General features: G+C 43.9%; 1 protein-coding gene across 2 annotated transcripts in view; it reads left to right on the top strand.

Moving 5' to 3' along the window:
- Window positions 1-12,750, top strand: part of zbtb37 (zinc finger and BTB domain containing 37) — a 53,097-nt gene extending 40,347 nt beyond the window's left edge. Inside the window, exon 5 of one of the 2 annotated variants that reach the window (XM_038795186.1) lies at window positions 6,321-12,750. In XM_038795186.1, coding sequence (XP_038651114.1) covers window positions 6,321-6,803 — 483 coding nt within the window. In that variant the 3' untranslated portion in view covers window positions 6,804-12,750. The remainder of the gene's footprint in view (window positions 1-6,320) is intronic. The other variant, XM_038795187.1, reaches the window with a different exon arrangement.
- Window positions 12,751-15,819: the final 3,069 nt, after the last annotated feature.

Here is a 15,819-nt window from a genome sequence, read left to right as displayed (position 1 = left end):
TCTCGCATATATTCCAATCCACCAGTAGTTTATCCTGTTCAGCTTGGGTCTGCCACCTTCATAATCACTTTCTATCACTCCTATCACGATCATATCTGTGCAATGTTTAGACCAGTGTGTGTGAACCACTGGAGAGTTTGGTTGACTCACTCCGAACTTTTGTTCACTGTCGACAAATGAAATAATGATGCAGTCGGGGGGTCATGTGGCCACGTTGCCCGAGCGGAGTGGTGGGATTTAAGCAAGTTCAAATTTCTCGGTGAGGTGACTTGCAAAGTGCTGAGTATGGTGAAACCTATGAGTAAGTTAACAGTGTTGTCTAGTGGAGAGAAGGTGAAGTTTTTTTAATGAACATTTTATTAAGGCATTTATGGTTTTATAACTACAAAAGATACAAATATAAATGTAAACATAATTCAGTGCGTAACACCCCCCTCCATCTCTTCTCACTGTTCCCATCTAAACTGAACTAAACTAACCCCGCACTTATTGAATCTGCTGTTTAGTTTTCCCCAAAGAAGTCGATAAACGGCTGCCACCTCCAAACGAACCCTAACGTTGATCCTCTCAGACAAACTTAATTTTTTTAAATCCTGAGAATGGAGAGGCGGTGGCGTAGTGGTATTGTCACTGGACTAGTAAACCAGAGACCCAGAGTAATGCAAAATCTGGGGTCCCAGGCTCAAATTGCGCCATTGCGGATGGTGAAATTTGAATGCAATTTAAAAAAATCAGGAATTAGAAGTCTAATGATGACTGTGAAACCATTGTCGATTGTCGTAAAAACCCATCTGGTTCACTAATGTCCTTCAGGGAAGGAAATCTGCCGTCCTTCCCTGGTCTGGCCTACATGTGACTCCAGATCCACAGCAATGTGGTTGACACTGAACTGCCCCCTCAAGGGCAATTAGGGATGGGCAATAAATGCTGGCTAAGCCTGCGACACACGTCCCATGAACAAATTTTTTAAAAAGTGGGATAAAGAACTTTTTCACCATTTTACGGTCTTCTTCAGCTTTTAAATCTGAAAAACAGCTTAAGTATTATGAGCGTTTTTAAGTTAATTGAGTTGATAGAGACGCATTCATGTGCAAAGTGGGCCTCGCTGGCTAACTCGTAAAATTATACCGGGAACCCATCAAGCCCCGTCTCCTTCCTCGTCTGCATCTTACACCGAGCTCTGCAGACATCCAACCACATCGGCGCATCCAATGTCTCCCACAACTCATCCCCACCTGAGGAAACTTCAAGCCCTCCAAAAACTCAACCTCCTGCTCATTCTCTGATGGCTCCGACCTGTACAGCCACTCATAATTGTCTCTGGGTCTACGACCAACCCACCCCCAGATTCTCACACCTGCAAAATCTCCCTGGCAGCCTCTTGCCGCCTTAACTGATGTACGAACAGTCGGCTGGCGTTCTCCCCATACCATCCCCTTTAAGCGCTGCAGCTGTCGCACCACCTGGCCTGTGGACAGTAGGTCAAACTGCATTGCGGCTTCCTACGCACCAAGAGCTCTGGCGTTGAGCCATTCGCATGCTCTCTATCCACACCTAAAATTTCATCCACTATCTCTATCTCTTGACACTCCCATCTGTTCACCCTGTCCATATATTGACTTATAGGAGATGATCTCTCCCCTAATCACCGCCTTTAATGCCTCCCACACCGTAGATGGTGAGACCAGCCCATTCCATTCAATGTAGTTCTGTATGGCACCCAAAATCTTCACACACAACACAGAATCATAGAAAAGAACATAGAAAAATACAGCACAGAGCAGGCCCTTCGGCCCACAAAGAACTCCAATAAATTAGTCAGACATAATTTCTCTTTCATAGAATGACGTGGACTCTGCCAAGGTTGCATTGAGGTTTTCTAAGTATCATGCTACAACATCCTTAGGAATAGAGTCCAGCATTTTCCAAATGACAAATGTTAAGCTGTACTTTCCTGCTTTCTGTCTCCTTCATTTCTTGACAGAATTCAATTTCTTGAATTCACTATTTTCCAATCTGATTAGATTTTCACAGGATCTAGGGATTTTTAAATGAAAACCAATGCATCTACTATTTCAGCAGCCCACTTATTTTAAGACACCAGGATGAAGTCATCAGGGCCTTTGTTCTTTCTGTCTAACCTCTTACAATACATGAGTTCATTCAGTACAAAAGATCCTTCCGATACCAGCCCCACATCCAGCCTCCTACCTGCGCACTGCGCTCGGCCCCTCCAACTTTAAGTCCATCAGATGCGGCGCATGATCTGAAATAACTACTGCTGAGAACTCCGCACTCTTCACCCCAGGTAGCAAGGTCCTGCCCATAACAAAAAAAATCAATACACCTTGTGTACCTGCGAGAAAAATGAAACCGCCTTAAATGAAAACCCCGGTGCATAAACCACCTCTCCTGTCTCTCCCATAAATGCCGCTAACACATTTGCCATCCCCAAAGGGACCAGCGACCTGGGCCTAGAGCAGTCCAACTCTGGATTTTTATTTAAAATATAAATTTAGAGTACCCAATTAATTTTTTTCCAATTAAGGGGCAATTTAGCATGACCAATCCACCTACCTTGCACATCTTTTTGGGTTATGGGGGTGAGATCCACGCAGACACAGGAAGAATGTGCAAACTCCACATAGACGGTGATCTGGGGCCGTGAAGCAGCAGTGCTATCCACTGCACCACTGTGCCACCCTCCAGCTCTGGATCTAAAACACAATTGAAATCACCCCCCTAAAATCAGCTGGCATGTATCCAGTTCTGGGATGGCAGCCAACGACCGTCTCAAAATCTTGACATTGTCCCAATTCGGGCCGTATACATTCACCATCACCACAGCCCTCCCCTCCAATGTGATTATCGCATACCGACCTCCCCATCAACCACCACCGCATCCACCTGAAAACGGACCCTCCTGCGAATTAGAATTGCCATGCCCCCATGCCCTGATTCACCCAGGTTTTCCTCAACCTGATCTGGTCCCACACCCACAGGTGAGTTTCCCGTAGGAACACCACATCGGCCACCAGCTGCTTTAAATCAGAAAAAAACCCTTGCTCTCTTCACATATTCCCTCAAACAACAGCCAATACATGTCTTCTCCCCCCAATGGTACCCAAGCCCCAATAAGATCAGCAAACCTCTCACCTCCAAGAGGAAAAAATACAAAGGAACACATACAAATCCCCTTTTACAACCACCTCCTTTCCCCCAACAAAGTGAAACAGTGGTAAACATGTCAACATATCTACATCTTACAAACACCCGCTTTTGTACACAGAGTCCAAAATAGTCCTCTTCACAATGGTCCCAACTTCTTCTCTCGGATGAAGGTCACAAAAGTCACCAATTCAATCCCAATATTTTGATATATTTGGACATATTTCGGTCCCAGTCTATATTCCAAATCCTTTCGTCCACTCTTAAGACCCCCTCCTTCTTTTCTCCCAGGCTAACTCGAAGCTCTGCTAAAATTAATTTGAAGGCGGCTCCCCTAGGATTTAACTTGAGTTCATTCTCTTTTAATTAAAACGTATGAGGAATAAATAAAAACAGAAATTGCTGGAAATACACAGCAGGCTTGGCAGCATCTGTGTAGCGAGAAATGGAGTTGAGTTCAAGTCTATGATATTTAATCAAACACAGCGATGGGGGAAGGAGAAAAGAAGAGGGACGATGTGACAGGGTGGCGAGCAGAAGAGATTAATTGATATGAGATGATGGGACAATTAAAAGGAGATGGTACTGGGCCCGTAAAGAGACTAAAGATAGGTGTCAGGGGGGTGCAAATGGACCATCGCCCACAAATGACATCAAAAAACAAACAAACAAAAACATGGGAGCAGTGCTTCTGATCTGAAAACAAATAGAAACGTGTGCACTCATTGGCACCTGCATCACCCGGCCGGGAGGGGGGGTGGTCTGCAATATCTGCAAACCCTTGTATTCGCTCTGTCTGACAGGAGTGAATGAAATGAAGCTGTGTCTCTTTGTAGAAAGAGTCTCAGTGACTGTAACTGACCTCTCTTATGCAGCGACACACTGCACACAGCAACATGTTGCTAATATCTCCAGCAGAAATCTGGAAGGAGCCAGATACAAACAGGTTCAGACCCCTCGTCACCTTGGTGATGCAGTGCTTGTCCAGCTCTGAGGCTGACATTGTGGCTATAGCTGTTGCCATTTAAGCCCAGATATCTCTATAATGTTGTTGTCTCTGAAGTAGGAGACCCTGAGCAGATATGTCCCTCATTGAGAGTCATTTGAATCCACACCCTTACCCTCTTCAAGCAGCCCGTCCTTTTTCACACAACCTGTTCTCATTCTCCAAGTCATGCTCAATGCCAAGAGGAAAGCTTAGTGAACCTATCACTTGGAGTAACTAATTTATGCAGAAGCCTTGCCATCAGCATAAAAGTGCACGGCACCTCCCGGTCCATTTCCTGCGTATTCGTGAAACTCTAACCGACTGTAGAAAGTACCCAAAATTCGTCGAATTGTAGCAACAGCTAGACAAAATTAGCCAGCAACGAACTCAGAAATAGTTCATAATCCTTTTAAGCAGTGCTGATGGGAGCTATTCAGGCCGTTTAACTGACGTTAAGGCAGGGAGTAGGCTGGAGGTTTGAAGCTCCCAACTGGTTAGTGCAGGCAGCACATCAGTTTTAGATGTTGTTTGGCATCATGATTTGCCTGTTGCTGGCAGACATTAAGCTATGAACACACTAACCCCTAAATCAGTCTGGCATCTGGGACAGTTCATGTCAGGAGTGTGTGTGACGGGACTCCGCTGTTTTAGATGCTGCTGAGCCCAATTGCTCCCCTGCTAGCCTCTTCTCTTCCATTAATGCAGTGCCTTTCTATTATGAGTGCCTTACAGCCAATTGAGTGCTTATTCAACTGTAGTCTCTATTCTACTGGAAATAACCTGGCAGCCAATTTACGCACAGCAAGCTCCAGCAACCAGCAATGCGATAACAACCAGATAATCTGTTTTAATGCAATTGGTTGAGGGATAAATATTGGCCAGGACATCAGGTAGAACTCCTGGCTCTTAATAGTGCCATGGGATGTTTAACATCTACCTGTGAGGGTAAAGGGACCTCAATTTAACATCTCAACCAAAAAGCAGTAATTGTATCAGTGCAGCACCCCCCTGGCAGAATGTGTTCCAGTTGAGTGTAAAAAGCAAAGTATCATGACTGTTGGAAGTGGAGAATAACCTACCATTAGGACAATGCCTGCAGGCTAAATTACGTGATAGGATTTATTTACATACAAAATTATATACAGAAGCTACTAATAACAATCAGTAATCTTTCTTAGTTTCACAAGTAGGCTTACATTAACACTGCAGTGAAGTTACCGTGAAAATCCCCTAGTAGCCTGTTCGGGTACGCTTGAGCGAAAATTCAGAATGTTTAGTTCACCTAACAAGCACGTCTTTCGTGGTTTTGTGGGAGGAAACCGGAGCACCCGGAGGAAACCCACGCAGACATGGAGAGAACGTGCAGACTCCAAACAGACAGTGACCCAAGCCGGGAATCAAACCCAGTCCCTGGTGCTGTGAAACAACAGTGTTAACCACTGCTACCTGGTGCCTAAGGTACAACAAATACTTTAAGTACAAAAGTCTTGAATCTCCTTTCAATAAGTTGCTGAAGATGGAATCTCTGGTAGTAAGTATGTGAGGAATTTGTTTTCTCCGTTCTCTCTTCATGGACAATGGTTTCTCTGCTTGGAATAACCTGTTTCCCAAATAAACATGATATGCCACAACTGTACAGTCACAGAGCTTTGTCAGTGGCTCGACGAATTTCTTTAATCCTGCCTTTAACTTAGACAGCGGACTCTTCGACAATGTCACTCATTGCTTGGACTGCACCACAGCTGCAACCTGGTTAGTCTCGGTGACTCCACTGATATTGGCTAGCTGCACAGAGGCCTTGACCCGTCCGGAAATGGTTTAAAAGCGCCCACTGTCACTATGCATGGGAGACCATCGCTGGGTGGACGAGCAGTGGGTGCATTGTAGTAATGAAGTGGAACCTAATACTTTACATACAAACTGATCCAAAAGGAGACAATAAAATTGGGGCTGGCTGAGTGGACACGTGGTAACAAGAACAATAAAAACATCATTGCCCACATCAGTCAGGGCATAGGAATTACAACACACTGCATTGAGAGCAAGAAGGCCATTAGATTGCAATGATTCAGCACTGTTCCGTTTTACATTAACCTGATTAACTGTCGTCTTATATTGCCACTGTTGCTCGCAGCTTCTGATTTGATGTAATGTTCTCTTTCAGACTGACGAGGCCCCCCTGTTCGGCGTCAGTGGCTATGAAGAATACCTGCGGGACCAAGAGGTGGCCGAGCGCTGGTACCGCTACAACCCTCGGCTGACTTGCCTGTACTGTGGCAAGTCCTTTAACCAGAAGGGAAGCCTGGACCGCCACATGCGGCTGCACATGGGCATAACACCCTTTGTATGCCGGATCTGTGGGAAAAAGTACACCCGTAAGGACCAGTTGGAGTATCACATCCGCAAACACACCGGGAACAAGCCCTTCCACTGCCATGTGTGTGGCAAGAGCTTTCCGTTCCAGGCCATTTTAAACCAGCACTTCAAAAAGAACCACCCAGGCTGCACGCTGCTGGATGGGCTCCACAGTATTTCACCAGAGACCACCTCCAAGGGACAGAATGGGGAAGAGTCGCCACCTCAGGATGAGGCGAAAGCCATAGGCGAACTGATTCATGCTTCCGTCTCGACTACTGGGCCAGACTGAATGTGCACCGGGGACAGATATCTGTCTGTGGGACCCCGGGAGGGTGGGGGGCTGCATTTATTTTAGTGTGGACTGTTTTATTTGGATTTAGAACTGTTTATATAAAGGGTTTTTTTTGCAGGAAAGGAAGATTGAGCCTCCCAGTTGTTGCAGTGCTCCAAGTCACACGCAGCTGTTGCTCTTTTAACCACATGACTTTCCTCTTCCTTAGGAAGATAACACTGCAGGAAGTGATTGGATCCTTGCTACAGGCAAGGGGTAAATCCTAGCCTGGATGAAGACTAGGTAGATAATGTTGAACAATTAAATCCCAACAGAAAGCATTCTCCTATATGGATGCCAGGGGTCGCCCCATCGATGCACATTGCTGTGCGCCAATCCCTGGGCTCATTTCTTAACCTGTCCTGGAGCAGCCCAGCAAACATGATCTGCAAGATCTGGGGTCACTTCCCCAAAGCTGTTGAAAGGATTTATTCATTGTTGTCAGTATTCAGAAGGAACAGAAAGGAAACTAGCCCATCTCCTCCCTGGAAGGTGCGAGCGTACGAAGGGGTAGGAAATGATGAGTAGTAAAGGGGGTTTAGAGTGGAAGCTCTTAAGCAGAACCCTCAGTGGTGGAGTACCTACGCTGTGAATGGAAAACCCTGTGGTTCTGTACATTTCTATAAACGACTGACGAAAAGCATTTTTAACTATAGATAGTGTAAAAGAAATAGGGATACTCCATAATGAATGTGTGACCAGGTTTGACACTAGATTTATAGTTGAGTGGATTTGTGTGTGTAATGTTTGAGTAGTGTGAGTGTGTCTTTCAACCTGGGATATCCCTTAATGAGGACTGAAGGGCAGTTTTTTAAATATACCTCCTATAAACCGTCCAATGAAGCAGTTCTACTTGAGTTTGTGAAGCTGTTTTTATCAATAATGAATTGGGGAAATGTACAGAACACAGACTATTCCATAATTTATAGCATTCCTGGAATAAACTAATGAAGTCGCCGACTCTTTGATTTTAGTGCAAAAAAAGTGCAGCGGCTTGAGCTTGGAGCAATTTCAATGACCTGTTGGGCACAGCCCACGTCTCTCTGACTTGGTGTATTCCAGTGTCGCACACTGATAGCTAGGACATCTCTCTCTCAAACTTGTGTTCCTTACTCACCCAATACTTACTGTCTCAGAAATGCTTCAAGCTCAATACATAACACAAACCCAATGATGAGGAACACATTAAATGTGGTAGGATAGACAGGGAAAAAACATTTCTTCTAGTGGGAGACCCAGAATAAAAGGCTTATAATTAGAGTTTCAGGATTGATTTGAAAGAGCATTCCTTCACACAAAGGGTAGTGGAAATTGGGAATTTCCTCCTCTAAAAAAGCTTTTTGGCATGCAAGTCAATTGAAACTTTGAAAACCGAGGTTGATGGATATTGCAGTATTAAGGGTTATAGAGCCAAGGCAGGTCGAAGGAGTCAAGATACAAATCAGTCACAATCTCACTGGATAGCAGAATAAGCTCATGGGGCTGAATTGCCTCCTCTTGACCCCTATGATTACTGACGACCGAGAGTCTGTTTGGTGAGGCGGGAGAAAAGTGCTTCACGTCACAAAAAGCTGCTTGGGTCAGAGCTGCTCCTCGTCCCATGGTTTGAATGGTTATATATTAGTAACTTGAGGTTTTATACACTGTAACCTCTCCAGTCTGGAACTCTGTTTCTCAGAAGCATCAGTTATCCAGAAATTATTTGAGCCAACCCAAGCATTCCCTCAATATCATCGACACCATTTTACTACAGTACTTAAGGAACAACAACATGCAAGATACAGTATTTTGAAAAGTAAAATTTATTACTGCTTTATAGTGTTTTATCCGTGCTTTATGTTTGTGGCACATATTTGTATCTATGGGGTTTCCCTGTTCACAAACTTGTGGTTGGCTATTCTAACATTTGTTAATCCAGAAAATACCAAAATCTGGAAATCACTTGGCTCAAAGCATTCTGGACTGCAGACTTTACAATGTATTTAAATTACATTGAACCCAGTCAGGAGAAGTGGAAAAGAATAAACCCAGATGCAAGGCACCAGGTTTGGGAGGAATGGGATGGATGAATCCAGCAGTGATTAGACTGCGTCACGGTGGGAAGGAGTATTATGTTGAGACCCTCAGAACAAATAGGTTAGACTTGGCTTATGGAGTCTCGCATTCAACACAGAACAAGGAAAATAATAGCCAAAGTAATATTGATGTCAGGGTTATTGTGTGGGGTTAAGGGAGATTGGACATTGTTTTAACATGGTGGAGAGAGGGAAGTTATACAAAGAAGTTACAACCAAAAAACCAAGTTACATCCTGCCCAATGAGTTATTGTTAGCAGATACTTCAATTACATTTACCTACCTGTTTCCTTAATCCCCCCCCACAATCTGATCTTGAATATCAACTTTGTTTCTGTTCAACTACTAACTGGTAGTGAATTCCATGGCCTCTTCATTCTAAATTATTCTGCCCCGATCTAAATTTCTTAGGTTTAATCTTAAGAGCCCCTTGCTCTTGACTACTCAGCCACTGTAGAGTCTGAGTCTATCCATCTTGTCTCCTCTTGTAATTTGTAAACGCTTATCGCCCCAACTGAGTTTTTAACAAAAAAAGTCTACATTTTTACAAGTTTGTATTTCCTCACACTCGGCAGCATCCCAATGAGTCTGCATCTAAAGCCTTAATATCCTAATGTACAGCCCAATACTGCACGCATTACTCTAACTGAAGTCTTAATGCTTTATTCCTTCGCTTTTATGTTCTTTATTGCTTGAGGAAAAAATCTTGAATTGTGTTAGTCTTTTTTTTGCAACTTTATTCACAGAAGTTCTGCCCTTCAGCGAACCTGTCCCCTCAATACCCTCTGCTTTCCACAGCATGAAGTCTACTCCCACTCCAAGAATAACAACTGCTGTTAATTAAAGCAAAATGAATCACCTATTTCAGTGTCTTACATTTGCCACTTTTTGGCCCATTCTCTCCATCTTCTCTTGCAGCTTCCTTTAGCCTTCTCAATAATTTATTTTTTCAACTACTTTAGTATGATCTGCTCATTTCGTCATCAGTCTCTCTAGGATCAGATTGATACGCAAATCAACGACAGGCACAGTGAACAGATGTAGCCTCAGAACAGAACCTTGTCAGATACCACAACCGTGGACATTTCAAACCACTCTGGAAAACTGCTCTTAACTCCTCACTGTTTCTTTCCTTCTAACCAAGTTCTAATTCAGTTTGCTATCCTTAATTCCATACCCCTTAATCTCATCAATCTCCTCTTTATACCCTAAATTCCCTGGATTCGGGGAAACTTCCATTAGTTTGGAAAATAATGAATGTGACCCCTTTATTCAAAAAGGGATGGCGACAGGAAACTACAGGCCAGTTAGATTACATCTGTCATAGGGAAAATGTTAAAAGCTATTATAAAGATTTATAGCAGGGCTATTGTTAAAATGCAAGGCAATCAGGCAGTTATGGTTTTGTGAAAAAGAAATCCCGTTTAACCGATTTATTAGAGTTCTTTGGAGGAATCACGTGTTGTGGATAAAGTGGACCAGGTGAATATACTGTCTTTCGATTTTTCAGAAGACATTTGATAAAATCAGCATGGGTTTCCTCTGGATGCTCCGGTTTCCTTCCACAGTCAAAAGATGTGCAGGTTAGGTAGATTGTCAATACTAAATTGTCCCTTAGTATCCAAAGATGTGCAGGTTAGGTGGGGTTATGGGGATAGGGCAGGAGACTGGGCATAGATAGGTTGCTCTTTCGGAGATCCGATGCAGACTCTATGGGCTGAATGGCCTCCTTCTGCGCTGTAGGGATTCTATTTTATGGATTCTATGAAAGGGTATTGCAGAAAAGTCATAGTAGGATGTGACAAGTGGTATGCCACAGGGAACACTGCTGAATCCTCAATGTTCTACAATTTATATACATGACTTGGAACAAGGAACTGAAGGGGTGGTTGCCAAATTTTCTGATAATACAAAGATAGATAGGAAAGTAATGTGTAAAGAGGACATAAGTAGGCTACAAAGGGACGTAGATTAAGTGAGTAGGCAAAGATCTGACACATTGAGTATAATGTGGGAAAATGTGAAAGGGTCCATTTTGGCAGAAAGAATAAAAAAACATGTATATTTGAATGGTGAGAGATTGCAGAGCTCTTGAGATGCAGAGCGATCTGGGTGTCCAAGAGCCTGAATCACAAAAGGCCAGTATACAAGTACAGCAAGTAATTAGAAAAGTTAATAGAATGTTATCATTTATAGCAAGGGGAATTGAACACCAAAGTAAAGAGGTTATTGCAGAGGGCATTGGTGAGACCACATCTGGAATACTGTACAGTATTGGTCTCCTTATTTAAGGAAGGATGTAAATGCATTGGCAGAAGTTCAGAGAAGGTTGGCTAGATTAATACCAGGAGTCGATGAGTTGTCTTATGAGGAAAGGTTGGACAGATTAGGTTTGTATCCACTGGAGTTTAGAAGAGTAAGAGACAACTTGATTGAAACGTAAGATCCTAATGGATCTTGAAAGGCTGTTTCCTCTTGTAGGAGAATCTAGAATTAGAGGTCACTGTTTTAAAAATATGGAGTCACCCATTTAAAACAGGAATGAGAAGAAATTATTTTCTCGGACAGTCATGAGTCTTTGGAACTCTTCCTGAAAAGGTGATGGAAGCAGCGCCTGTGAATATTTTAAGGCAGAGCAGGATATTCTTGATCAACAAGGGGGTGAAGGGTTACTGGGGATATGTGGGAAGTTACAATCCGATCAGCCATGATCTTATTGAGTGATGGAACAGGCTCGAGGGGCTGAATGGCCTACCCCTGCCCCTTGTTCATATGCACTTTATCAGAGGCTTTTCTGAAGTGTGGGAAATTCACATGCCCCATTTCCACATCTACCATTGCTGTTAGCTCCTCAAAAAATTGAGTTTTGTCAAGCATGATCATCCCTTTTGAAATCTGTTCTGTTTTATCTTTAACCAGATAAGCAGCAATTTCATCGCTACTTGAAGACGCTAAAAGATTTTCCCAACTGTAGATGTTAACTGGAATTTATTTGGCCAGATGAGCACCCACTCCTTCTTTAAAATGGGTTCTACATTAGCCATTGCCCAGTCTGTAGGAACACACTCGGTAAAGCCCTGAAATATAATTTCATGGGCCTCTGCAGTCTCCTCAGGATGAATCTAGAATGTAACCATTATGTCGCCCTTGAGCTTAATTTTATTCTTAATTTTACTATTATCCGTCATAAAATTAATCCCAAGTTCACCTGTCCAGTTACGTGTCTCTTTAGTAAAGTCTGATGAGAAGTCTTTATTGAATACCCCAGACATTCTATTGATCATCTGTAAATTGTCGACTGAACACTGGATCACAACAGGGAGATTAGAAATAGAGTTTGTGGGATGGAGGAGAGTGTGTTTGAGGGTGGAGAAGATGATAGGAAGGTAGGTGTGGCTGAGGGCAGACGAGGGAGTGGCTGAGGAGGCAGAAGGGGAGGGAGGATAAACATCTACCTAGAGGGACATGGGGTGACAAGGAAGGTTTGACCAACTTTATGTATGGGTGTACTTTCAATTACTCAAATTATTCATCTCCCATTTACCTGGTTTTCCTGTTCTGACCTTCCCTCTGAGCTATCAGCACTGACCCACTTTACATTTAAAACATTAAATCTGCTTAATTAGATTCCCATTACTAGTGTGAGGATGATAACCGGGTAGTGAACATTGAAACATAAGCCGTGTGAAAACAGAATCAGGTTGAGTTGACGATTAGGTAACTTGCTAATACTGAAGGACATCAGCTGAAAACTCTCAAGCGTGTGAGCCGCCCACCAATCCTCATGGTCAGAGGCAGAACCATGGGGAAATAAACAGCTTTCGAGAGAATTGTGTGTGTTTGAGATGTCTCATTTTATTGGACTGCCTTGTTGAAAAGTGAATTGCACGATCTTTCATTTGCCAGTGTCACAATACCCTGGGTGAATGTGCGGTCAGTTCCAGCCCCACAGACTCCAGAGTCCCAGCATAAGTGAATTAACTAATAATTTGTGTATTTTCCCAAGATCGTTAACCCTTGACTGCTCCAATTAGTTACAGGCACCAGATTTAGCAATAAAACATTAACAAACTTTATTTATAACAAGAGTGAAAGATGAACATATAATGGAACAATGGTTCCAGTCTACCTATTCCCAAAACCCGTCTCACCTTTCACCCAGACACACAAAACAGACACATAGTGAAGGGGTAGGAAAGCTTCAAATATAACTAAGATTAAGCGGTATGAGAGATTTGAGGGTCCCTGTTGCTGAGGTGGTGGTTTCTGTGGTCCGGGATCTTCCAAGGACCCAAAGGGTTGAACTCCTTGGTTGGTTTGCCTTTCCTAATGGTTGTGTTTGATTCGAACATGGAGGTGGTAAAATTCACTCCAGAGAGTCACTTGCATTTTGTAGGACCTCTGCCAGTTTAATCCTCAGACTCACTGAAGTAATGTTAGAATTCTTCACCTGAGGAGTTCACTAGGTTTTTAAATAATAATAATCGCTAGTGTCACAAGTAGGCTTCAATGAAGTTACTGTGAAAAGCCCCCTAGTTGCCACATTCTAGCGCCTGTTCGAGAAGGCCGGTACAGGAATTGAGCCCGTGCTGCTGCCTTGTTCTGCATGACAAGCCAACTATTTGGCACACCAGCCCCAGTAAACAATCCCTTCTTCCTGCAGGTGGCGCTGGACTGGGTCCTCCTGCAGGTTGACCTGACTGCAAAGAAAAAGGTCTTTAACACAGGTCACCAATTGAGAAAAGTCAGTTTCAGTTCCCCAGCCTTTTACTCAGAAGTGGAACGTTCATAGTCCGGCTGGAGGGTACTTTAATTCCCAGTCTTAGCTGATAGCAATTGTTTCACGTCAGCTTTCCAAACAGATTTAAAATTGCCACAGACCTGACGACTGCCAGCAGGCTTTTAAACCAGAGGGACTTTTCAGGCTTGGCTGGAACCAATTTAAATCGCCACGGCTGAGAAAGCTCTGCTTTGAGCTGCCTTCCAGCCTAAACCCCAAAAGTGAAACTAAAACAAAATGGCTTGCCTGTATTCTCCAGCACATTCTGAACTACTTAACCAATCACCAGTGGAAATATGAAAAGGTCCAGAACTCCAGAAGAGGTGATTGGCTGGTACCCGAATCCATCAAAGTGACAGCACGGGCTATGCCACAGAGCATACTGAATCAGAAGGGATCTGCCGGATTAGATCACATAGCAGCTTGCAGTGGGGAAGTGGGTTTCAGTTCAAAACCATTAGTCTTGTCATTTTAAAACCAGACAGCAGGACTGGCATTAAATTAGAAACACAAAACAGAGAATGATTTTAGCAGAAGCAAGCAAGCGTTTTAGCAAGTTCCTTACACTAGTTAGGCTCTGCACTGACCCATTGAACATAGAACATACAGTGCAGAAGGAGGCCATTCGGCCCATCGAGTCTACACCGACCCGCTTAAGACCACGAAAGCAGGACAGCTTTTATACAATTACACTGCAACAGATTTATTCAGCCAGTACAGGTGTATCTGAGAGGATGGGGGGGGGGGGGGGGGGGGGGGGGGTGAGGGCGGGAGAGTGAGTGTGTGACTGAGTGAGGATGGGCGAGTGAGTGAGGATGGGGGGTGAGTGAGTGTGGGGGAGTGAGTGAGGGAGGGAGAGTGAGTGAGGGAATGTGGTGGAGTGAGGGTGAGGGTGGGGAGTGGCTGAGTGGGGGAATGAGTGAGGATGGAGGTGAGAGTGACTCAGTGAGAGTGAGCTCTTTCATAATTCTGTGCTGGCTTTCCTTAATGATTCATACTTGTCCAAGTGACTTAGTTTAAAACTGTATTAACTTTCCCTACCGCCAAGGTTAAACTGCCAATAGATGCTCGGTTTTTCCTTGCTTCTTTTTTAAAAAATAACTTTAAAGTAGCCAATTCATTTTTTCCAATTAAGGGGCAATTTAGTGTGGCCAATACACTTACTCTGCACATCTTTTTGGGATGTGGGTGTGCAGACACAGGGAGAATGTGCAAACTCCATACGGACAGTGAACCGGGGCCAGGATCGAACCGGGGTCCTTGGCGCTAACCACTGTGCCACCACACTGCCCCTTGCTTCTTTTTTTGAATATGGGTGTTATGTTTGCAATTATCCATCCTCAGGCACCACATTTGTATCTCAGGAAGATTGGGGAATTATGACCAGTGCCTTTGCAGCTTCCACCTATACTTACCTCAGTATCCGTGGAACCATCCCACCTGGTCTCATTTTTTTTTTTTTTAATTTAGATTACCCAATTATTTTTTCCAATTAAGGGGCAATTTTAGCGTGGCCAATCCACCTACTCTGCACATTTTTGGGTTGTGGGGGCGAAACCCACGCAGACACGGGGAGAATGTGCAAACTCCACACGGACAGTGACCCAGAGCCGGGATGCGAACCTGGGACCTCAGCGTCGTGAGGCAGTTGTGCTAACCACTAGGCCACCGTGCTGCCCGCCTGGTCTCATTTATAAGTAGAGCCAGCCTTTCTGACACACAATCAAGTTGATGTTGCCCATCCTTTTTTTTAAAAATATTTTTATTGGTATTTTCCAGGTTTACAGAGCAGCAACTCAGTCTATGGTGGTATTTACATATAAAGTTGTTTCTAAAGAGATGTTTACATGTGGTCCCCCTGTCTCCACCCCCCCCCCTCCCCCCCAGTTAGTAGTCTATTTTTCCCTCTTAGTGCTGACTTCAACCCTGGGCTTCACATATTGTGTTCCGCTCCTTTCTGTTGCTGTTTTTAGTTGTCTTTGCGGGGTTGGGGGTCCACATGACTCCTCCCCTCCTCCCTTTTTCCCCATGTTTCGTTCTGTGATTCCCTTGGGTTCCGTCCTCTCCCCTTCCTCCTCTGCTCCTTTCCATCATGTGTGCCCTTATTTGTTCTCCTCTA

This window comes from Scyliorhinus canicula, chromosome 4, assembly GCF_902713615.1.
Source record: "Scyliorhinus canicula chromosome 4, sScyCan1.1, whole genome shotgun sequence".
Lineage (NCBI taxonomy): Eukaryota > Metazoa > Chordata > Chondrichthyes > Carcharhiniformes > Scyliorhinidae > Scyliorhinus > Scyliorhinus canicula.
The sequence above is the reverse complement of the archived record's forward strand: the minus strand, read 5'-3'. Positions and strand labels throughout refer to the sequence as shown.